General features: G+C 44.0%; 2 protein-coding genes across 7 annotated transcripts in view; one reads left to right on the forward strand and one right to left on the reverse strand.

The window, feature by feature from the left end:
• Nucleotides 1-25,245, reverse strand: part of LOC140723535 (NACHT, LRR and PYD domains-containing protein 3-like) — a 488,497-nt gene that overhangs the window by 280,056 nt on the left and 183,196 nt on the right. The window lies entirely within an intron of this gene.
• LOC140723563 (uncharacterized) lies at nt 194-13,321 on the forward strand. 3 transcript variants are annotated; one of them, XM_073038134.1, is made up of 4 exons: nt 194-300; nt 4,482-5,324; nt 7,089-7,179; nt 13,145-13,321. In XM_073038134.1, exons 2-4 carry the CDS (start codon nt 4,894-4,896, stop codon nt 13,319-13,321), a joined length of 699 nt encoding a protein of 232 aa, XP_072894235.1. In that variant the 5' UTR covers nt 194-300; nt 4,482-4,893. The 3 variants fall into 3 exon arrangements, with proteins under 3 accessions (XP_072894235.1, XP_072894234.1, XP_072894236.1); XM_073038133.1 differs by lacking the exon at nt 194-300 and adding an exon at nt 1,912-1,976; XM_073038135.1 differs by lacking the exons at nt 194-300; nt 7,089-7,179 and adding an exon at nt 1,912-1,976 and having other exon boundaries at nt 13,145-13,314.

Below are 25,245 nucleotides of genomic sequence, written 5' to 3' on the forward strand. Positions count from 1 at the left end.
GCCAAAACTGCGGTCAGTGTGAAGATGAAGTATTATTCCTCCAACTTGTTTTGAGCTGTAACACTGTTTTTATCCGAAGGCACCATGGAGATGCTAGAGAACACAGCGCCCCACCCGCTACAAGGAGGGAACGAACACGTGTCCATGTCCGTGATCTGACTTGATACATTGCCATGACGTTATAGCAGTTTGACGTCATTCATCGCAGATACACCAACAGCTTCGCACTGGGAAGCGGCCGTTCACCTGCTCCGTGTGTGCGAAGAGACTCATTCAGTTAACCCGCCTTGTGATGCTCCGGTAAGTTCACAATAAATAGAGGCCACATTTCTGTCCGGAGTGAGCAAAGAATTTTACTCAATCATCCCAGCTGCTGCATCACCAGCAACTTCACATCAGGGAGGAAGTTCAGATCAGCTCCGTGTTAAATGTTTAAACATCACGGTGACTGAAGGCAGCTGCAGGTTCATGAGGGACTGTTACTGTCAGATTCTGCAGTTCTTGCGGCTGCTCATCGCACCCAGGACTGAACCCTGGTCACTGAGCATTGGAGGAGTCTGTTCTGCTGATGTTAGCCTTAAACTAGACTGGTGTTTAATATTGTGGATCTGTGAAAGATAAATCAGTTCTGTATCAAATCCCGTGTCTCAGGTACTTACTGTCTCTACCACACTCAAAATGTACACTAGAGAGTCCACTCGGCCCATCTGGTCATGGCCCATGTTTCTGTTCCATATCAGAATATCAAAATCTATCCCTGCCATTTCCCTATCACTCTCCCTGAGATGACAGGTTGCAACGAGTCACCACTCCGTGGGATAGGAGATTTCCCTTGAATTTCATTGAATCATAGAAATCTACAACACACTACAGACGCTTTGGCCCACAGTGTTGTGCCGACGATGTAACTTACTCTAGAAACTGCTGAGATTTTACCCAACCGCATAGCCACCTATTTTCCTAAGCTCCATGTACCTATCTAAGAGTCACTTAAAAGACCCTATTGTATCCGCCTCTACCACCGTCGCTGGCAGTGCATTCCACACACAGACACCACTCTTTGCTTAAAAACCTTAGCTCTGACATCTCCTCTCAAGCAGCTTAAACCTATTCCCCCTCGTGTTAGCTGTTTCAGCCCTCGGAAAAAGTCTCTGATTATCCACACGACCAATGCCTCTCATCATCTTATGCACCTGCATGATTTTCTCCACACTGAATAAGACGATGAGCTCACTGTGGTTTTGACGTTCTTCAGGGCTCTGGACGAAGTTGGTTAAACTCCTTCTCCGCTCTTTTCAACGTTTTGGGTCATTTTCACCAATTTTAAAGGACTGTGCCTCAGACAGCTGGGTTGTTGCAATCGTTACGTACCAGCAGCAATAGATCATTAATGGAGTCTGGTTTCGCTGTGAAAACCACTAGCTTTATCTGTATCTACTCCAAATATAAAAGATTAAACGAAATAAACAGAAGTTAACAGTGTTGTGCGTATATATAGCTCCCAAACAATCAATCTTGGGAAACAATGCTTAAAGTTGTAAGATGGTAAAGTAGAAAAGCTCAGTAATCCACGAAGTAAGTGAGTGAGAGGAGAGATTTGTAAATCCACTCGAAAATGTAGCATTTTGTGTGTGTGTGTCTCTGTATTTCCAGCAACTGTGGAATCTCCTGTGTTTTATATCTGCATTTTACTTTGGCATTGGATAACGTTGATATTGAGTATATTGTTTATGGGAGCTTTCGGCGTTAAAACAACTGCAGATTTTTCTATGCACACACGAAAAAAATGAGGTATGAATATTGAACCAGAGCCTGCAGAAATATTTAATGGCACCGTGATTACCCATAAGGCCGTGCGTTTAAAATTTCGCCGGCGCTGAAGCACCGAACAGATGCGCAGGCGTCAGGGCTGATGACGTCACCAAGTATCACGCATGCGCACGGTACACAGAAGGCCTTGGAAATAGCGTCTCCGGGTAAGATCGATTCTCTGTGTTTTTATCTTAAACACCGACTGAGGGACGATTCCTGTGAACTGCGGGCACCGTAGTCCGCAATCCCGGGACCGTCCTGCTCTCTCCCCTCTCTCTCAGCCCCACGGGCCCCGGGGAGCTTCCGGCTGATGAGGGAATGGGAACCGATGGATCTCTCAGACAGAGCTGAGCTCCAGCTGTCTAAATGCAAGGATTAGGAACTCGGAGAAAGGGAACAAAATCGTTTATATCACCAGTTGAGAAAATCAGCTTTGTTCTACCTCCAATCACAAACAAGAGAAAATCTGCAGATGCTGGAAATCCAAGCAACATACACAAAATGCCGGCGGAACTCAGCATTAGTACTCTTTTCCATAGCTGATGCCTGGCCTGCTGAGTTCCTCCAGCATTTTGTGTGTGTTCTTGTAATGGACTTTTCTAGCGGTGAGAACATGTTTTGTCCAATTCTGTCTAGGTACCTAGTGATATCAAACACCTTTGCCCTGGGCAACAAGTAGCTTTCAGATCACAAATGTGCCAGACTCCAATGAGACAGACTACTGCCCTTCCCTTCATATTCATTGACATTGCCATCACTGAGTTCACCACCATCAGTCATTGGGGGAGGGTTCAGGGGGAATAATTATGTAGAATACAGAAACTGGTGTTACCTGTGTGTATTGTGGTGATGCAAAAGTTGCTGGAGAATTTGCAAGTGGGAAGAAGTGAAGTGATATTTGGAAATCTGACTTTTTAAAGCATAGTTTAGCAAGCAAATCACATATGGACAATGTGCAAAAGCTTTGGTGAGAAAATCCTTCATTACCCATTACGAACCCAGAGGAGATCAAAGTTCCTATTGACCGTGATTTGCTAGCTGTGAAAATGAATACATCTCTATATAAAATTCACTGTGCACATCTTATCACTGGGTAAAAAAATGCACAGTACAATATTTATCTGCACACTGGATATTACAAATTAGAGGGGATATAGGAGGGAAGGAGGGGAGACCTCCAGTGTCCCTGATGCCCTCACCTACAAGATGTGCATCTAGCTGCAGCTTGTAACCCGGCACTTTAACGAGTTGGATCTTGAAATGGATGAATTTTGGATCATCCAGCAGTTGGAGGGGGTGATAGATATGACATGAAGAGAGGTGAGTTACACCCAAGGTGCAGGACACAGGAAACTGTGTGAGAGTCAGGCAGGTGAATGAGGTTAAATAGCCATCGCAGAGTACTTTGTTGCTATCCTGCACAACAGCAGGTGGACCACTTTAGACACTGTTGGGGGCAATTACCTGACAGACGAAAGTCAAAGGGGTGATAGGAGATTTGTTAGTTAGGGGAACAGACCAAGAGGCAACTAATATCCCAGTGATAAGGCTTGCTGGAGGTAGTGCGGGGGGGGGCGGGTTGATGTGGTTTAAATAAGTTGTAGGGGGAATGAGAGCTAGATTGACAGAACATATAGTGGAGAGGGTGAATTGAATTGACTTTATTACAAATATCCTTCATATAGATGAGGAGTAGAAATATTTACGTTACGTTACCATCTAAATGTGTAATTTAAATTAACTCATAATAATTAGTTTGTACATAGGACAGTTAGGAAAACAGAAATCAATTATTCAGTCTGATGACCTGGTGGAAGTTGATGTCCCGGAGCCTGTTGGTCCTTTTGCTGTGGTACCGTTTCCTGGATGGTGGCAGCAGGAACAGTTTGTGGTTGTGGTGAACTGAGTCCCCAATATCCTTTGGGCCCTTTTTACACAAATCTATACCTCTACCATCCAGGCTCCCATCCAAACTTCTTTTAAATAGTAAAACCGAGCTCATATTCACCAGTTGTGCTGGCCTCTCATTCCACACTCTCACAACCATTTCAGTAAAGAGCTTTTCCACATGTTCCCATTAAATTTTCAACTTCCCCACTTACCCATGCCGTCTAGTTGTCACCCAACCTCAGTGGAAAAAGCTGCTTGCATTTATTTACCCAGTCTTCTTCCTCATGATTTTGTAGACTTCTGACAAATCCTCAAAGCAATGTGTAATTTCCTTGTTTATGTTTAGAGCCTTTTTTAGGTGTATAAGATGATGAGGGACATTGATCGTGTGCATAGCCAGAGGTTTGTTTTCCCAGGGCTGAAATGTGTGGAATGCACTGCCGCCTTTTTCGGTGAGCGTGTTTCAGTTACTGTCGGCCAGGAACCCATGCAGCTCAGTGGAACAGGGAATACTACCAATGGAGAGAATCAAACAGAGCCAGGTCACAGATTGGAGATGGCAGAAATGCCCCATTCTTATAGAAACAGGAGGAGCATCAGAGAGTTTGATGGTCATTCCAGATACCAGCACTGTGCCCAGTTAGATAATGATTTCTCTCTCCAACTTGGGTTGAACCTCACTGTAACTGTGTGATGTCAGATCACACCTTGACAACTCAGTGATCTCATCTGAAATGTTGTCCTACACCCACTGATGGATTTTGTATATCTTTTTACAGGTTACAAATCACAAGAAATTTCTCTACAGGAATCTAAAACACAACACACCAGTTTTGCTGTCTCTGTCCAGATATTTAAGAAGTGGAGCAAGCGATTCACTCGATCATCATTCCTGCTCAGACTGCGGAGAGGGATTCACTCTATCATCTGACCGACTGGCACGCCTGTCATTTTAAACGGGCAGGGGGTGCCCATTCATCTGCTCAGACAGTGGGAATGGATTCAGATGGACATTTCAACTGAAGGGACATCAATAAGTTCACACTGGGACAAGGCCATCCACCTGTTCTGTGTGTGAGAAAGGATTCAGTTGGTCTTCCCACCTGTGGACACACCAGTCAGTTCACACTGGGGCAGAGGCTGGTCATTTACTGAATTTGTGTGGAAGGTTTTACTCGGTCATCTGACCAAATGGTTCACCAGCAAGTCCACACTGAGGAGTGGCTGTTCACCTGCTCAGACTGTGGGAAAGGATTCACTAAGTCATCTAAACTGAAGCTACATCAGAGAGTTCACACTGGGGAGAGACCATTTACCTGCTTGGACTGTGGAAAAGGATTCACTTGCTCATCTAAACTGAAGGTACATCAGCGAGTTCACACTGGGGAGAGGCCATTCACCTGCTCAGACTGTGGGAAGGGATTCACTCAGTCATCCCACCTGTATGCACACAGGTCAGTTCACACGGGGGAGAGGCCGTTTACCTGCTCATACTGTGGAAAAGGATTCACTTGCTCATCTAAACTGAAGGTACATCAGCGAGTTCACACTGGGGAGAGGCCATTCACCTGCTCAGACTGTGGGAAGGGATTCACTCAGTCATCCCACCTGTATGCACACAGGTCAGTTCACACGGGGGAGAGGCTGTTTACCTGCTCATACTGTGGGGAGGGATTCATTTTGTCATCGCAGCTACTGAGACACCAGTCAGTTCACACTGGGGAGTGGCCATTCAACTGCTCAGTGTGTGGGAAGGGATTCACTCGGTCATCCACCCTACAGAGACATCAGCAAGTTCACACTGGGGAGAAGCCGTTCACCTGCTCACTGTGTGGGAAGGGATTCACTTGTTCACCTGACCTGAAGGTACATCAGAGAGTTCACACTGGGGAACGGCCATTCAGATGCTCAGACTGTGGGAACAGATTCACTTGTTCACGTGACCTGAAGTTACATCAGAGAGTTCACACTGGGGAATGGCCATTCAGATGCTCAGACTGTGGGAAGGGATTCACCTGCTCATCCCAACTGAAGGTACATCAGAGAGTTCACAATGGGGAACGGCCTTTCACATGCTCAGACTGTGGGAAGGGATTCACCTGCTCATCCCAACTGAAGATACATCAGAGAGTTCACACAGGGGAGCGGCCATTCACCTGCTCAGACTGTGGGAAGGGATTCACTAGGTCATCCGACCTATTGGTACACCAGCGAGTTCACACCGGGGAGCGGCCATTCACCTGCTCAGTCTGTGGGAAAGGATTTACTTCGTCATCCCACCTATTAGCACACCAGCGAGTTCACACAGGGGAGCGGCCATTCACCTGCTCATACTGTGGTAAGGGATTCACTAGGTCATCCGACCTATTGGTACACCAGCGAGTTCACACCGGGGAGCGGCCATTCACCTGCTTAGACTGTGGGAAGGGATTCACTCAGTCATCTGAACTGAAGGTACATCAGAGAGTTCACACTGGGGAATGGCCGTTCACCTGCTCAGACTGTGGGAAGGGATTCACACGGTCATCTAAACTGAAGGTACATCAGCGAGCTCACACTGGAGAGAAGCCATTCACCTGCTCAGACTGTGGGAAGGGATTCACTCAGTCATCTCAACTGAAGGTACATCAGCGAGTTCACACTGGAGAGAGGCCGTTCACCTGCTCAGACTGTGGGAAGGGATTCACTCAGTCATCCCAACTGATGGTACATCTGCGAGTTCACACTGGGCAAGGCCATTCAGCTGCTCAGACTGTGGGAAGGGATTCACTCAGTCATCCCAACTGATGGTACATCTGCGAGTTCACACTGGGCAAGGCCATTCAGCTGCTCAGACTGTGGGAAGGGATTCACTCAGTCAGCCCACCTACAAGCACACTGGTCAGTTCACACTGGGGAGAGGCCGTTCACAGACTCAAGCCTGAATTATCCCTCTGTGTAGACGCTACAGTGTAGCATACACAGTAGCCCACGCAAGTGGCCTATGCCGTTGTGAGCATTTCTACTTGTGAGTTCGTGTGTCTGCGTTGCTCTGGCAAAACGCTAGTTGGTGTTGAGGTTCAATGGCACTGTGTTGAATTGACTCGTGGCGTTGGGAACAATGGCGACTGCTGAGTACATTTTGTTGGAGTTGGAGCTAATCGATGTTGAACAAGAGTTACTTTTATTGAAATTACTGCAGCGCAGAAAAGAGAGAAGTTTTTCCATTTGTTAGTGCAGTTCGTGATGTCCAAAGCGATGTTTGTGGAAATTTATTTGCATGAATTTCATGTCATTTGCCATTCTTTATAGTATACCAATGAAGAGTTGTACAAATGTAAATATTTTCTGACTTCCTCACTTAACCTCTCCTTGATTTGGCCCATTTTCCAACTTCGAAGCAACAGGAAATCCCTGGGAGGAAATGTGTTGCTACCAAGCAGACCGATCACAGTTCCCGCAGTCTGTGATGCACAGTCAGCGGGAGACGCTCATAGAGTGAGTACTGTTTTAGATTCGCTCCATAACCTTTACTTTTTTTAACCTTTGATCACCCTTATCTAACTTATTTTTACCAACACCAAAAGATTCTTGCTATTTTCTTGGGCTTATTGTTAAGAGTTTATTGTGAATTTTTGAAGATATGCAAACAGAAATGGCTCTTAGATCTAAAGGACGAGAACCTGGGTGCAACCTGAATGGTAATGGAAAGAAGCAGGCTCATCTGCAACACACTGAATTAACTTATGAACTGTTTATGGAGGTTTTGGATAAAAAAATTCGAAGAACTACAACAAATTTTTAAACAAGATATAAAGGCTTTTCAAGATGATATGGTTAAGATGGATTTATTAATTAACCAGCAACAAGTTCTTATCGCGTCTCTGTAAGAAGAAGCTCGGAAACGAGATTTGACAATTGAAAAATTGCAACAGGATTTAATTTCGACCACTAAGTTGGTGGAAACACTTAAAGCCAAGAGTGTGGACTTTGAGAATTGGTCCAGAAGACAGAACCTACGTATACTTGGTCTCCCAGACGGCATAGAAAAAGACGACCCTTCGAAATATTTTGCTCAACTTTTAAAAGATGCATTCCCACGGTTTTCCCAGATAACTCCCCGTTACTTGATCAAGCACATAGAATTTGGCGTTGTTCATCGAGTGCTCCAGCTAAAAATTCAGTTGTAATTGTCCGGTTTCATTATGTACACAACAAAGAACAACTTATTCGTGTGACTCGGCGGGTTGGAATGGTTAAATTTCGAGATTACCATTTCCGTTTGGTTGAAGATTTTAGTCCTGAAGTTATGAAGAAAAGGCTTCTTTTTAAACCTCTGATGTCTGAATGTTATAAGAAAAATCTAAAACCTGCGCTCTTATACCCTGCAAAGCTTAGAATCTCTCCATCGAATGCTCCACGCCAGGTTTTCCTTTCTACATCTGAAGTGAGAAAGTATCTGGAGGAGAACTTCCCTACTGCTATAGACACTAATCTCTAATAAATGAGTGATTCTGATCGTGTAAAATGGTTTTTGATTCCTCAAACCAGAGTTAGTCTCTGGTTATTGGTGTAGGTTTATCCTATACTTTATATTTAAGTTAAAGTGTGTTTTCGTTATATTAATCACTCTGTTTTATACACTTTAACCATTATACTATATTTTTGACTATTACTTTTGTTCCCTCGAAGGTATATTTTTAACCCTTCGAAGGTGAATTCTTTTTTATTAAGATGGTGGTTTTTTGGAAAAATATTCTTGGTTTTGTTTAAAATGGCGTTATTTTTGCTTTTCTCGTCTTCTTCCTATAATGTATCGCTTATCATAGTTTAAATATTTCTTGATTTGTTTGGGTTATAACCCGATTTATAAGCTTTTAGTGATTTTATTCTTTTTTTTTACAACTAAGTATATTAAGAAGTATGGTTTTTAGTATAGTGATTATAATTTTTAAAGTTGGGGTGGTTTTTTTATATATATCCTTTATATACGGAGTGGTCTTCCGCTGATATGGGGGTAGAATTAGTCTCATTTTTTTCCTTTTTCTAGCCATATTTTGGCTTTTTTTCTTTTTCTTGTGGGGGTGGGGGATGGTCTGTTTTCTAATTTAATTTTTCTTTTACCAGTTTGTTTTAGTTTTTTCATTTGGGCTGTTTTTGAACTACAGATATGTCTACGGTGTCGTCACCTCCGGGTCCGCTCTTTATTTTTGTTCCTCTTCCAGGTGCATGAGTTTATAATTTGGTTAACCCTTTTTATACCAAAGGGTTGATTTTAGAAGCATGGCTCAGACCATTAATTTTGTGTCTTGGAATACTAATGGTTTAAACCATCCGATTAAATGAAAGAAGATTTTCAAAGTATTCCAAAGACTTAATGCTCATATCATTTTTGTACAAGAAACTCATGTGAGGAAGGAGGACAAATATCGCTTTTTTATCTCTTGGCGGGGTCAACAGCATCATTCGAATTCGAATGCCAAAGTTAAGGGAGTTTCAATTTTTATTGACTCCTCTATTGCATTTATTCAACACGATATCCTTTCGGATCCGAAAGGTAGATTTTTGTTAATTACGGGTTTACTTTGTAATAAAAAGGTTGCTATGGTTAATGTTTATGCTCCAAATGTGGATTGTCCTGATTTTTTTAAGTCCTTATTTACTTCTTTACCTAATCTAAATGAATATAAGTTAATAATGGGTGGTGACTTTAATAGTTGTTTAAATCCTTTGATGGACAAATCTATATCTATTCAGATTTTACCGAATAAGTCGGCCACTTGTATTAACTCCTTTTTGACTGATAATGGAGTTTTTGATATTTGGAGATTTTGGCATCCTAACGACAAAGTGTTTTCTTTTTTCTCACATGTTTATCATTCTTATTAGAGAATTGACTATTTTGTTATTGATTTGTTTTATTCCATCGGTAATTGGTTGTAATTATGATATTATAGCTATCTCTGACCATGCTCCATTAAAACTTTCTATTAAATTTACGGATACAGCTTCTAATGTTAGACAATGGCGATTTGACTCTAACTTATTGCAAGATCCGGACTTTATTAAATTTATGAAGGAGCAGATCGATTTCTTCTTTTCAACTAATTCCACGGATGATATTTCTTGCGGAACACTTTGGGACACTTTTAAAGCGTATATACGTGGACAGATCATCTCTTACTCTGTTGGTCTGAGAAAACGCATTAAGAAGGGAACTCTTTTATTGGTTGATAAAATTAAAGAGATTGACAAGAAATATTCGATCACTCCTAGTAAGGAGCTTTACAAACAAAGGGTTGAACTTCAAACGGAACATAGTTTATTACTTATATCTCCGACTGAAAATCAATTAATGAAAACCAGATCTGATTTTTATATACATAGTGATAAATCGGGTAAACTGTTAGCTAGTCAGTTGAAGAATGTTTTGGTTAAACGTCAAATCACTAAGATTTGTCAGCAGAATGGGGATTTGACAGTTAACCATGATGAGATAAATAAGTCATTTCAAGACTTTTATACCTCCCTGTATCAATCTGAATTCCCTCAGGATCATAATACCATGTGTGATTTTCTTGGGAAATTGAATTTTCCAAAATTATCATCCGATGATCTTTCAATATTAGATACTGCTATTACGGATGCACAAATTAAAGGGGTTATTTCCTCAATGAATTCTGGGAAAGCACCAGGTCCAGAAGGGCATACAGTAGAATTTTTAAAATGTTTTTCCGCTACTCTTTCTCCTTGGTTATGCAGGGTTTTTGAAGAAGCAATGAGATTGGGGAATTTGCCACAATCTTTTTATAGAGCTTCCATTTCTTTAATACTGAAGGAAGATAAAGACCCTACTGACTGTGCATCCTATAGACCAATATCTTTATAGAATGTGGACTCCAAGATCTTTTCCAAGTTACTGGCTTCCAGGCTGGAGAAGGTATTACCCCAAATTATTTCGGAAGATCAAACTGATTTTATTAAAAATCGCTATTCTTTTTTCAATGTTAGGAGATTACTGAATATTGTTTATACTCCTTCACATAGCACTTCAGAATGTGTTATTTCATTAGATGCGGAGAAAGCATTTGATAGAGTTGAATGGCCTTACTTATTTTATGTGTTGGAGAAGTTTAATTTTAGTCCGACATTCATTTTTTGGATTAAACTGATTTATCACACTCCAGTAGCCTCGGTGTTTACTAATAATCAAAGATCTCCCTTTTTTTGTATATTTCGGGGCACTAGACAAGGCTGTCCTCTTAGCCCATTACTATAAAATATTGCTTTAGAACCTTTGGCAATTGCCATCAGAGAATCACAGGACATTTTGGGTATTAATCGTGGGACAGATATTCATAAGGTATCTTTGTATGCAGATGATTTATTATTATTCATTTCTAACGCTGAGAAATCTATTCCAGCAGTTCTATCATTGTTGGCTCAATTTAGTGAGTTTTCTGGGTATAAGTTAAATCTTAATAAGAGTGAATTGTTTCATTTGAATAGACAGGTCCCAAGTTATGGAAATTTACCTTTTAAATTAGTTAATGACTCTTTTATTTACTTAGGGATTAAAATCACAAAAAACCATAAAGAATTATTTAGGTTTAACATTTTACCTTTAATTGATCAGATTAAAAGCTTGTTTACTAAGTGGTCACCATTATCTTTATCTCTGATAGGTAGGATTAATGCTAATAAAATGGTTATTTTACCTAAGTTTTTATATATTTTTCAAGCGGTACCAACTTTTATTCCGAAATTTTTTTTTTTACTAATGTTGATTCAAAAATTTCCTCATATATATGGCAGAATAAAAATCCCAGGTTAGGTAAAATATACTTACAGAAGACAAAGAAGGAAGGTAGGTTGGCATTACCTAATTTCAGATTTTTATTATTGGGCAGTTAATATTAGATATTTGTTATGTTGGTTGAAAGACTGGGATGGATCTTTTGGCCCTCATTGGGTGAGTTTGGAAATTAAATCGGTACCAGGTTATGCTCTGGGTTCTATTTTAAGGACTTCTCTCCCTTTTGCTCTTTCTAAATTGCCGAAACGAATTGACAACCCGATAGTTAAACATACTTCACGTATATGGTTTCAATTTGGGAAATTTTTCGGGTTGACTCAATTCGTTTTAAATATTCCTATTGTATCTAATTGCTTTTTCCACCCTTCAATTATAGATCAAGCTTTTTCGGCTTGGAAAACTAAGGGATTACTAAGATTTTCTGATTTATTTTCAGACAATTGTTTTATGTCTTTTGAGCAATTATCTAATAAATATAATGTGCCTAGAGTTCATTTTTTTATATTTACAGATTAGGCATTTTTTAAGTACGGTACTTCCTACGTTTCCAAATTTTGTGTCTTCAGATATTTTGGAGAGTTTGTTTGAATTAAACCCTTTTCAAAAAGGGCTTATATCAAAACTTTATAATGTAATTATGAAGATACGTTCAGAGCCCCTTTATAAGACAAAAAAATTTTGGGAAATAGAGCTTAATTTTATTATTCCTATTGAAAATTGGGATAGAATTCTTCAATTAATTAATACATCATCTCTATGTGCCAAACATTCATTAATACAATTTCAGGTCGTACATAGGGCCCATATGTCCAAGGCTAAATTAGATCATTTTTATTCTTATATAAACCCTATTTGTGATAGATGTCAGTTTGAAATCGCGTCTTTAACTCATATGTTTTGGTCATGTCCGCTTTTGGAAAAAATATTGGAAAGATATTTTTGACATTATCTCTGCAGTATTGTACATCGATTTACAACCCCATCCTATTACCGCAATTTTTGGTTTACCAATGATGGACTCACTTCATTTATCTTCCACCTATCGAATGATTGCATTTCTCACTTTGGTGGCTACAAGATCTATTTTGTTGAATTGGAAGGAAATTAATCCTCCCACTGTATTTCACTGGCTTTCTCAAACTATGTTATGTTTAAATTTAGAAAAGATTAGAAGTCATGTACTCGATACTTCTATTAAATTTGAAAAGATATGGAGACCATTTATTCAATATTTTCATATGATGTAATATGACCCTGTTCCAAGCTTATTGGATTTTTCAGCTTTAATCTTATTTATGTTGAGAGGATCGGAGTTGACGACACTGATGATTATGTATTCTTGTGAGATATTATAAACAACCCTTTTTTTTCTTTTTCGTTTTTCTTTTTTCTTCTTTTTTTGCTTCTTTTTTCTTCTTCATTAGCTATCAGTTTAGTCAATTTCTCCATTCTTATAGAGACAGGAGGAGCATCAAAGAGTTTGATAGTCATTCCAGATACCAGCATTGTGCCCAGTTAGATGATGATTTCTCTCTCCAACTTGGGTTGAACTTCACTGTAACTGTGTGATGTCACCTTGATAACTCAGTGATCTCATCTGAAATGGTGTCCTACACCCTCTGATGGATTTTGTATATCTTTTTACAGGTTACAAATCACAAGGAATTTCACTACGGGCATCTAAAACACAACACACCAGTTTTGCTGTCTCTGTCCAGATATTTAAGAAGTGGAGCAAGCGATTCACTCGATCATCATTCCTGCTCAGACTGCGGAGAGGGATTCACTCTATCATCTGACCGACTGGCACGCCTGTCATTTTAAACGGGCAGGGGGTGCCCATTCATCTGCTCAGACAGTGGGAATGGATTCAGATGGACATTTCAACTGAAGGGACATCAATAAGTTCACACTGGGACAAGGCCATCCACCTGTTCTGTATGTGAGAAAGGATTCAGTTGGTCTTCCCACCTGTGGACACACCAGTTAGTTCTCACTGGGGCAGAGGCTGGTCATTTACTGAATTTGTGTGGAAGGTTTTACTCGGTCATTTGACCAAATGGTTCACCAGCAAGTCCACACTGAGGAGTGGCTGTTCACCTGCTCTGACTGTGGGAAAGGATTCACGAAGTCATCTAATCTGAAGCTACATCAGAGAGTTCACACTGGGGAGAGACCGTTTACCTGCTTGGACTGTGGAAAAGGATTCACTGGCTCATACCAACTGAAAGTACATCAAAGAATTCACACTGGAGAGAGGCCGTTCACTTGCTCAGACTGTGGGAAGGGATTCACTTGCTCATCTAAATTGAAGGTACATCAGCGAGTTCACACTGGGGAGAGGCCATTCACCTGCTCAGACTGTGGGAAGGGATTCACTCAGTCATCCCACCTACAAGCACACAGGTCAGTTCACACGGGGGAGAGGCCGTTTACCTGCTCATACTGTGTGGAGGGATACATTTTGTCATCGCAGCTACTGAGACACCAGTCAGTTCACACTGGGGAGCGGCCGTTCACCTGCTCAGTGTGTGGGAAGGGATTCACTCAGTCATCCACCCTAATGGTACACCAGCGAGTTCACACTGGGGAGCGGGAGTTCACCTACTACGTCTGTGGGAAGGGATTCACTTGTTCACCTGACCTGAGGGTACATCAGCGAGTTCACACTGGGGAACGGCCATTCACCTGCTCAGACTGTGGGAAGGGATTCACTCAGTCATCTCACCTAATGGTTCATCAGCGAGTTCACACAGGGGAGCGGCCATTCACATGCTCAGACTGTGGGAAAGGATTCACTTCGTCATCCCACCTATTGGCACACCAGCGAGTTCACACAGGGGAGCGGCCATTCACCTGCTCAGACTGTGGTAAGGGATTCACTCGCTCATCCGACCTATTGGCACACCAGCGAGTTCACACCGGGGAGCGGACATTCACCTGCTTAGACTGTGGGAAGGGATTCACTCAGTCATCTGAACTGAAGGTACATCAGAGAGTTCACACTGGGGAACGGCCGTTCACCTGCTCAGACTGTGGGAAAGGATTCACTCAGTCATACCACCTACAAGCACACAGGTCAGTTCACACGGGGGAGTGGCCATTCATTTGCTCATTCTGTGGGGAGGGATTCACTTCGTCATCGCAGCTACTGAGACACCAGTCTATTCACACTGGGGAGAGGCCGTTCACCTGCTCAGTGTGTGGGAAGGGATTCACTCAGTCATCCACCCTCATGGCTCACCAACGAGTTCCCACTGGGGAGCGGCCATTCACCTGCTCCGTCTGTGGGAAGGGATTCACTTGTTCACCTGAAGTGAAGGTACATCAGAGAGTTCACACTGGGGAACAGCCGTTCAGATGCTCAGACTGTGGGTAGGGATTCACTTTGTCATCTCACCTAATGGCTCACCAACGAGATCCCACTGGGGAGCGGACATTCACCTGCTCCGTCTGTGGGAAGGGATTCACTTGTTCACCTGAAGTGAAGGTACATCAGAGAGTTCACACAGGGGAGCAGCCGTTCAGATGCTCAGACTGTGGGAAGGGATTCACTCAGTCATCCAACCTATTGGCACACCAGCGAGTTCACACAGGGGAGCGACCATTCACCTATTCAGACTGTGGTAAGGGATTCACTCGGCCATCTCACCTATTGGCACACCAGCGAGTTCACACTGGGGAGCGGCCATTCACCTGTTCAGACTGTAGTAAGGGATTCACTCGGACATCTCACCTATTGGCACACCAGCGAGTTCACACTGGGGAGCGGCCATTCACCTGCTCAGACTGTGGGAAGAGATTCACTCAGTCATCTCAACTGAAGGTACATCAGCGAGTTCACACTGGAGAGAGGCCGTTCACCTGCTCAAACTGTGGGAAGGGATTCACTCAGTCATCCCAACTGAAGGTACATCAGCGAGTTCGCACTGGAGAGAGGCCGTTCACATGCTCAGACTGTGGGAAGGGATTCACTCAGTCATCCCAACTGAAGGTACAACAGCGAGTTCACACTGGGCAAGGCCATTCAGCTGCTCAGACTGTGGGAAGGGATTCACTCAGTCAGCCCACCTACAAGCACACTGGTCAGTTCACACTGGGGAGAGGCCGTTCACAGACTCAAGCCTGAATTATCCCTCTGTGTAGACGATACAGTGTAGCATACACAGTAGCCCACGCAAGTGGCCTATGTCGTTGTGAGCATTTTTACTTGTGAGTTCGTGTGTCTGCGTTGCTCTGGCAAAACGCTAGTTGGTGTTGAGGTTCTATGGGTTTCTATGCAGTTTCAGCAACAGGTTACTATCGATGCAATGCTCCTCAGACAGGATGAAGAGGTATGACTCCCCAATGCCATTAGGCTTTACAATTCAACTGCCAGGACTTAAGAACTTTTTTTTCAAGCTATTATTAATGCTTTTTGAGTTAGTGATTTAGATGCATATCATATTATTACTGAGTTAAGTATTGTATGTAATTAGGTTTTGCTACAACAAGTGTATGGGACATTGGAAAAAAGGTTGAATTTCCCCATGGGAGTGAATAAAGTATCTATCTATCCATCTATCCATCTATCCATCTATCCATCTATCCATCTATCCATCTATCCATCTATCCATCCATCTATCTATCCATCCATCCATCCATCCATCCATCCATCCATCCATCACAGCTTATAAATGCTTTTTGTAACCGGCCAAGAGTCTTACAATTCTTGTTTGGGTAAATTTCTGGGTTCAGTCATAAACAGCAAAGTACTGATGTGGAAGTTACAAATCACCATATTACTAGAGTCACAGAGAGCAATGGGGTGTAACCCTAGGTAACCTCACTAGGCCCCCACAGCCCATACAGCCTCCCACCATCACTCTCTGCTTCCTACCATCAAGACAACTGTGCATCCAGTGAGCCAGCACTCCCTGGATCCCGTGTGGTCTGACTTTCCAGATCAACTTAGCATGTGAACCTTATCAAAGGCCTCACTGATGCCCATATCGGCGCCGATCCTGGGACAGAGGTGTCACCATCAGAGGGCATAGATTTAAGCAGAGGATGAAGAGGTTTAGAGGGATCTGAGGAGGAGATTTCTCACTCAGAGGGTAGCTGAAATCTGGAACACACTGCCCGAGGTGGTGGTGGAGGCAGGTCCCTTCACAACATTTACGAAGTGGATGAGCATTGAAACTGCCGAGGTACAGTCAGCTGTGAACCAAGTGCTGATAAATGGGACCAGCGTAGACAGTGAGTGGATGGTCAGAACAGGTATGGCCGGCCAAAGGCCTGTTTCCGTGCTGTGTGATCCACCACTCCGGACATGCTAAATTAACGATGGTGGCACCGCAAGGCATTGATTTCAAAACTCCACACCCCTCACCAACCTGAAATAAACCAGACTGCACCCCTTTGTCACCACTGGGAATATCTGTTTCTGTCAAGGTAGCATAGAGATTGGTCACTTCAGAGATCATCACTGGATGTGGTGCAAAGAGGGGGGCAAACATAAGTGGAGATGTGGAGAAAGCGAACCAGCTGAACACCTTCTTCAATAGGTTCGACAGCACAATCTCACCCTCACCGCAGAACTCCGCACCAGGCTTACTTCCCTCACAGGAAAATAGCCACTCACAGGAGACCTGGCCCACGCCCAGGATTACGGCTGCACAGGTGGAAGGTCAGCTGAGGAAGATCTGTACAAGCAAGGCGGCTGGACCGGATGGAGTTTCCCCACGAGTACTGAGGGCCTGTGCGACTGAACTGGGAGAACCACTACAGCGCATCTTCAACATGAGTCTAGATCAGAGAAGAGTACCCAGACAGTGGAAAACATCCTGTATTGTCCCGGTACTGAAGAAACCACAACCAAAGGAGTTGAATGACTTTAGACCTGTTGCCTTGACGTCGCATGTGATGAAGACCATGGAGCGGCTGATAATACAGAATCTGAGGCCACAAACCAGGCATGCCCGGGATCCGCTTCAGTTTGCATATAAGGAGAAGGTGGGAGTGGAGGATGCTATCACGTATTTGTTGCACAAATCTCTCTCTCACCTAGATGGGGTCAGTTGTGCTGTGAGGATTACATTCCTTGACTTCTCTAGTGCCTTTAACACCATCCAGCCCAAGATCTTAAAGCACAAACTAACGGAGATGGGAGTAGACTCTCACATGGTGGATTGGATAGTGGACTACTTGACAGAGAGGCCTCAGTATGTGCGGTTGGGAGACTGTAGGTCTGACACGGTGGTCAGTAGCACGGGAGCGCCACAGGGAACCGTACTCTCTCCGGTCCTGTTCACCCTGTACACATCAGACTTCCAATATAACTCGGAGTTCTGCCATGTGCAGAAGTTCGCTGATGACACGGCCATAGTGGGGTGTGTCAGGAATGGACAGGAGGAGGAGTATAGGAAACTGATACAGGACTTTGTGATATGGTGCAACTCAAACTACCTGCGTCTCAATATCACCAAGACCAAGGAGATGGTGGTGGACTTTAGGAGATCTAGGCCTCATATGGAGCCAGTGATCATTAATGGAGAATGTGTGGAGCAGGTTAAGACCTACAAGTATCTGGGAGTACAGTTAGACGAAAAGCTGGACTGGACTGCCAACACAGATGCCTTGTGCAGGAAGGCACAGAGTCGACTGTACTTCCTTAGAAGGTTGGCGTCATTCAATGTCTGCAGTGAGATGCTGAAGATGTTCTATAGGTCAGTTGTTGAGAGCGCCCTCTTCTTTGTGGTGGCGTGTTGGGGAGGAAGTATTAAGAAGAAGGACGCCTCACGTCTTAATAAGCTGGTTAAGAAGGCGGGCTCTGTCGTGGGCAAAGTACTGGAGAGTTTAACATCGGTAGCTGAGCGAAGGGCGCTGAGTAGGCTACGGTCAATTATGGAAAACCCTGAACATCCTCTACATAGCACCATCCAGAGACAGAGAAGCAGTTTCAGCGACAGGTTACTATCGATGCAATGCTCCTCAGACAGGATGAAGAGGTCAATACTCCCCAATGCCATTAGGCTTTACAATTCAACTGCCAGGACTTAAGAACTTTTTTTTTAAAGCTATTATTAATGCTTTTTTTTGAGTTAGTGATTTAGATGCATATCATATTATTACTGAGTGAATATGTATGTAATTAGTTTTTTTTTGCTACAACAAGTGTATGGGACATTGGAAAAAAATGTTGAATTTCCCCATGGGGATGAATAAAGTATCTATCTATCTATCTATCTAAACAACTGGCAATTGATGAAGTTCCTGTGTCTTCTTCCATTAATGTTGCTGCCCTACAGCAAAACTAACCCTCTCACTATGCAAGAATCAGTGATTAAATCAGACCCCGAACACTGTGCTTTCATCCCTGCACGTTATAACTGGAACCATCTCACTGAAGGTCTGATGGAGACATGGGATCACATCTCCCCTGCTTCTGACATGTTATGAACAGGATTTGATAAGCGATCTTGCAGTAATGGAGCCATTAGGAGGTAGTGATCACAATATGATAAGCTTTTATCTGCAATTTGAGAAGGATAAGGGCAGCTCGGAGGTGTTAGTGTTGCAGATGAACAGGGGAAACTATGGATCCACGAGGGAGGAGCTGGCCAAAGTTGCCTGGACGGATAGCCTAGCAGAAAAGACAGTGGAACAGCAGTGGCAGGTATTCTTGGGAATAATGCACAAGGTGCAAAATCAGTTCATCCCCCAGAGAAGGAAGGATTCAAAGGGGGGAAAGGGGCCTCAGTGGTTGACAAAGGAAGTCAGAGATTGCATCGCATTAAAAAAAGGAAATATGACAGAGCTAAGGTGAGTGGGAGGACAGATGATTGGGAAGTTTTTAAGGAACAACAGAACTTAACTAAAAAGACAATACGGGGAGAAAAAATGAGGTACGAACGCAAGCTAGTCGGGAATATAAAGGAAGATAGCAAAAGCTTTTTTAGGCATGTGAAGAGAAGGAAGATAGTTAAGAACAATGTTGGGCCCTTGAAAAATGAATTGGGTGAAATTGTTATGGGAAACAGAGAAATGGCAGAAGAATTTAATGAGTACTTTAGATCTGTTTTCACTTAGGAAGACACAAGCAATCTCCCAGATGTATGGATGGGCCAAGGACATAGGGTAACAGAGGAAATGAAACAGATTGACATTCGGAAGGAAACGGTGATGAGAAGAATGATGGGACTGAAGGCTGTCAAATCCCCAGGTCCAGATGGTCTGCACCCTAGGGTACTAAAGGAGGTGGCCCTGGAAATTGCGGATGCATTGGTAATCATTCTCCAATGTTCCTTAGATTCAGGATCAGTTCCTGAGGATTGGAGAATGGCTAATGTTATCCCACTTTCTAAGAAAGGAGTTAGGGAGAAAACAGAGAACTATCGACCTGTCAGCCTGACATCGGTGGTGGGGAAGATGCTAGAGTCCATTATTAAGGATGAAATAGTGGCATATCTAGATAGCAGTGATAGGATTGGGCCGAGCCAGCATGGATTTACCAAGGGTAAATCATGCTTGACTAATCTGTTGGAGTTTTTCGAGGATGTAACCAGGAAGTTAGACGGGGGAGATACAGTGAATGTAGTGTACCTCGATTTTCAGAAGGCATTTGATAAGGTCCCACATAGAAGATTGGTGGGTAAAATCAAAGCTCAGGGCATCGGGGGGAAGGCATTGACATGGATAGAAAACTGGTTGGCAGATAGAAAGCAAAGGGTAGCGGTGAATGGGTTTCTCGGAATGGCAGGTGGTGATTAGTGGGGTGCCACAGGGCTCGGTATTGGGCCCACAGCTGTTTACCATTTACGTTAACGATTTGGATGAAGGCATAGAAAATAACATCAGCAAATTTGCTGATGATACTAAGCTGGGTGGCAGTGTGACATGTGATGAGGATGTTAGGAGAATTCAGGGTGACTTGGATAGGCTGGGTGAGTAGGCAGATACTTGGCAGATGGCGTTTAATGTGAATAAGTGTGAGGTTATCCACTTTGGGAGTAAGAACAGGAAGGCAGATTATTATCTGAATAGTATAGAGTTGGGTAAGGGAGTAATACAAAGAGATCTCGGAGTCCTTGTTCATCAGTCACTGAAGGTGAATGAGCAAGTGCAGCAGGAAGTGAAGAAGGCTAATGGAATGTTGGCCTTTATTACCAGACACAGAAACCCATTAAAGCATTAAATAACGTTTCAGAGAAGCCATTTCATTATACCAAGACAGAGAATCCATTTTGTTAGCCTGAACAGTTAACCCCACAGGTAATGGTACTGAAAGCCCTACATTCTCCCGCCACCAAATTCAGTCATACCTTCATGACGTTCAGATAATTTGCCAACCCCTTCCTGCACAAGAGTACAAGAGCAAGGAAATCCTCTTGCATTTGTACAGGGCCCTGGTGAGACCACACCTGGAGTATTGTGTACAGTTTTGGTCTCCAGGGTTAAGGAAGGACATCCTGGCTGCAGAGGAAATGCAGCGTAGATTCACGAGTTTAATTCCTGGGATGACTGGACTGTCTTACGCAGAGAGGTTAGAGAGACTGGGCTTGTACACGCTGGAATTAAGGAGATTGAGAGGGGATCTGATTGCAACATATAAGATTATTAAGGGATTGGACAAGATAGAGGCAGGAAATATGTCCCAGATGCTGGGAGAGTCCAGTACCAGAGGGCATGGTTTATGAATAAGGGGTAGGTCATTTAGGACAGAGTTAAGGAAAAACTTCTTCTCCCAGAGAGTTGTGGGGGTGTGGAATGCACTGCCTCAGAAGGCAGTGGAGACCAATTCTCTGGATGCTTTCAAGAAGGAGCTGGATAGGTATCTTATGGATAGGGGAATCAAGGGATATGGGGACAAGGCAGGAACCGGGTATTGAGAGTAGATGATCAGCCATGATCTCAGAATGGCGGTGCAGGCTCGAAGGGCCGAATGGTCTACTTCTGCACCTATTGTCTATTGTCTACTGACATTTCAAATACCCTCAGAATGGTTTTCTGATTCAGTCTGAAGGTTATGGTACATTCAGCTCATCGTCAGACCTGACAAACCATGTCTTCCCACAGCTGGTTCCACCTGTTGGTGTGTCCTCTTTCCTCCACCTCCAGGGAAGCTGCATCTCCACACAAACCCCTCACTCGCGACGACTGTCTATACCCGTGACACAGGAAATCACATCACTGTCGCTCTCCTGATATCGTGTCTGGCCTGCTCACCCCCGGGTATCCTCCCGCAACAAGCTTCTCCCTCAGTCACCATCTGTGAGATTATAAAAAAATAAAATTACTGTAGAACGATCTGTCAGGCAGCTCCTGTACCCCTCCACCTCTGACCATGCTTCGCTGGTTAAAACTCTTCCTCCCTTTGCAAACACCGGATGTCCCACTAGATCCGAACCATCTGTACAACCCCGTGTCCTCCTCTGATGCAATGGTCACTGACCTCCCCCCTCCCCTCCCGCTTCCCAATCTGCAGTCGCAGCCCATGGGCTCCCAGACTCTGGGGCTTTGTAACAAACACAATGTTAACAGCAGGATTACACAGTAATTAATATGAACAGAGAATTGCTGCTTTCTGAAAGGACACGCCAATTGGCTCATTCAATTGCCCAGATTCTCCCTAGTTAACAACTTATTTTGTCCCGGGACCTCTCTTCCCCGGGTTACAGAACGTCCGATCACCCCTCTACTCCCACATCCCTCATCCGACCACTCACCCCTCACCTATACATCCACCTATCAGCTCTATCCACACACACAGACAGATCCCCTTCGTTCCAAGCATCCTTCCGGCTCGGGGAACCACAACTTACCGATCCCACAGGGTTCGGGCGCAAAGCTAAAACCGGGGTTGCGGGACTGGAGAGCCCGGAGCTTCCAGCCGTCTGGCCGAGCTCGATCCCAGGCCTTTCCCTCTGCAGTCGGCCCCGATTTACACAACCCCGGGATCAGCCCCTTACTCACCGCTGCCCGAATAGGAAAACGCCGCGCCTGCGTTTAGCAGGAGGAACTCCGAAGCAACACCGGTGGACAGAGGTCTGCACAGCGCCACCAGTGGCCGGAGGCCGGAGGGACAACGGAGAGGGAAATCACAAACACGACGAAGTCCGCAGATGCTGGAAATTCAGAGCAACACAAACAAAATGCTGGCGGAACTCAGCAGGCCGGGCAGCATCTATCGTAAAGAATCAACAGTGGACGTTTCCAGTTGAACCCTCCTTCAGGACTGAGATGGAATGGGAGAAATATCTGAATAAAATCGGGGCGGGCGAGGAAATGTCTCGCTGGAAGGTGACAGGTGAAGCCAGGTAGGTGGGAAAGCTCAAGAGCAGAAGAAAATAGAGTCTAATAGGAGAGGAGAGTGGAGAATAGGAGAAAGATATGGAGCAGTGTACCCAGAGAGAAGTGATAAGCAGGTGAGAGGACGTGAAAAGTCAGAGAGGGAGGGAGGGGTGTGAGGGAAATTTGTTCACCGGAAGGAGAAATCTATATTCATGCCATCAGGTTCGAAGGCGGGGGTGGGGGTGGGGGGTACCTAGACGGAACATAAGGTTCTGATCTTGAACACTGATGGTGGCCTCATCTTGGCACAAGATGGGCTGACAGGTCGGAACGGGAATGGGAATCGGAATTGAAATGTTTGGACACCGGGAAGTCCCGCTCGGAGCGGATAGTTCAAAGGTTAGTTTATTATCAAAGCAGGTATATATAAATAACGCTGAGTTTTTTCTTCTTCTCCAGAGAACCACGAACAAGAAAGTCGATCAGAGAGAAAAAAAATGAAACTCCCACCCCAACCCCCCGCATAAAAAAAGAACGGCATCCCGATCGTCAACCCCGAAACCCACCCCTCCGCACAAAAGGAAGAAAAATATCCACACCCGGTAAAAAAACAACCCTACCCCGCACAACTGCGGAGGAGCCGGTGTCACCAGTGTGGAAGCGGCCGCATCGGGAGCATCGGGACATAACGGGCGACCCCGGAAGATTCACAGGTGAAGTGTCGCCTCACCTGGAAGGTTGATTGGACAACAGAGAGAGTTCGGCCGTCCGGCCCTTTCACTGTGACACCCCGAGCTCCACATCAAATCCTTCCAAACGAATCTGGGCGGACTTTAATGACCAATAAATATAATTCCTCTCAGCGATCAGCTGTCTGAGTGATTCCCTGACTCTGAGAGGAAAGGGTATCTATGGTCCACACTGTCAGGGTGCTGAGTTTACCAGGAGACAAAGACTGCAGGGACGGGAGGTTTTCTGTTGACTAATACACTGTGTGTGGACCCCGCTGGCAATTCTGGTGCTGTGACCCGAATCGAGACAAACACCACGCTGCCCACTCCACCAACAACACGGCACAGCCGGACACATAACAGGGGACCTTACATCCCACAACACTGGATTCCGTGATGAAACCCGTGATTAATGTTGCTGTCCCACCGAAATCATAAGAAACTTCCATTTACGTGTTTTTTTTTGTGTTACTAAGGTTTATTTTATCCCATTTGATGAATGGAGGAGGATACAGTCCAGTCTGGACACTAAAATACGTAATAATTCTCTTTGTAGTCTCAATAATCCTCCGTACAAAATACAATGTTAACTTACCATGGATGTAAAAATAGCCCATGGCTACGGGAAAGAGTGCCTCAATAATATACTTACTTAAACCAATGACAGCTTCCACAGTGACTAGTGATAGCTGCACAAAGTGAACTGCTGAGCTGCTGCTAATTAGTGGAATTTATTCACAATTAGTAAAAGTGAAGGCAGCGTCTTCATCAGCACCACGGAGAGTGATACAGGAAAAGGCACTGTGATGATCTTTGCAGAGTGGAGCACATTGAACTTCCAGGTGACACAGGAGAATTCAGCTTCGCTGAAAAATATGGTGGCACTGTATAAGACTACTCCTGATCTCCAGCAGGGATAATTCCTTCTGTCAGAAATAAAATCAACTGTCTCTTCCTCCCAATCATCCAGCTCATCAGTGTCAACAGCTCCACGGGGCTCTAAACGTTGGAGGAGTTGGAGGAGCAAGAGGAAGGTTTCAGTGATCCCGAAGGCTTCGTGGATGATGCTATCTCCGACGAGGAATTGCGGGGTGATGTTTTAAACGATCAACCTCTAGAAGCTGATGGAATAGATTCTGTTATTGTTGTGGATAATGTACCACAAGTTGGACCAGATCGGCTAGAGAAACGTCGAAATGTTATCCAGAAGATCTTTTCAAAGTTTGGGGATATTACAAATGAATTTTACTCAGAAACAGATGGAAGACTATAGGGTACATTTTCTTGGAATACAGTTCACCAGCTTTTGCTGTGGATGCGGTAAAAATAAATGCAAATGGATGCAAATTAGACAAACAGCATACCTTTCGTGTCAATTTCTTCACAGACTTTGATAAGCACATGGATATTAGTGATGATTGGGGAATTCCAGAGAAACAGCCTTTCAAAGATTTTGGGAATCTTCGATACTGGATAGAGGATCCAGACTGCAGAGATCAATGCAGTATTATCTATGAATCCGGAGAGAGAACAGCTATCTTGTGGAATGATATAAAATAACCAGTCATCATTGAAGAGCGTGCACGCTGGGCAGAAAAGCAACATTTCATTTACGTGTTTTTAAATAGGAGTGCTCCCCCACAAGTGACGTCACACAGGCTCACTCACGCGCTTGGCGTCACACATGGGCTCCCCACACCGGGATCTGTCCTCACGTGCGCGGTGTCTTACGTCACCCACGCGCTG

Source organism: Hemitrygon akajei, unplaced genomic scaffold (assembly GCF_048418815.1).
Source record: "Hemitrygon akajei unplaced genomic scaffold, sHemAka1.3 Scf000118, whole genome shotgun sequence".
Classification (NCBI taxonomy): Eukaryota; Metazoa; Chordata; class Chondrichthyes; order Myliobatiformes; family Dasyatidae; genus Hemitrygon; species Hemitrygon akajei.

Excerpts from the sequence above, each read along its gene's own strand:
- LOC140723563 (XM_073038134.1), top strand. The coding sequence starts at position 4,894 with ATGGTTCACCAGCAAGTCCACACTGAGGAGTGGCTGTTCACCTGCTCA. Across the intron at positions 5,325-7,088 it reads TCCCACCTGTATGCACACAG|GAAATCCCTGGGAGGAAATG; the intron begins GTCAGTTCACAC and ends TCGAAGCAACAG. Across the intron at positions 7,180-13,144 it reads CAGCGGGAGACGCTCATAGA|GTTACAAATCACAAGGAATT; the intron begins GTGAGTACTGTT and ends ATCTTTTTACAG.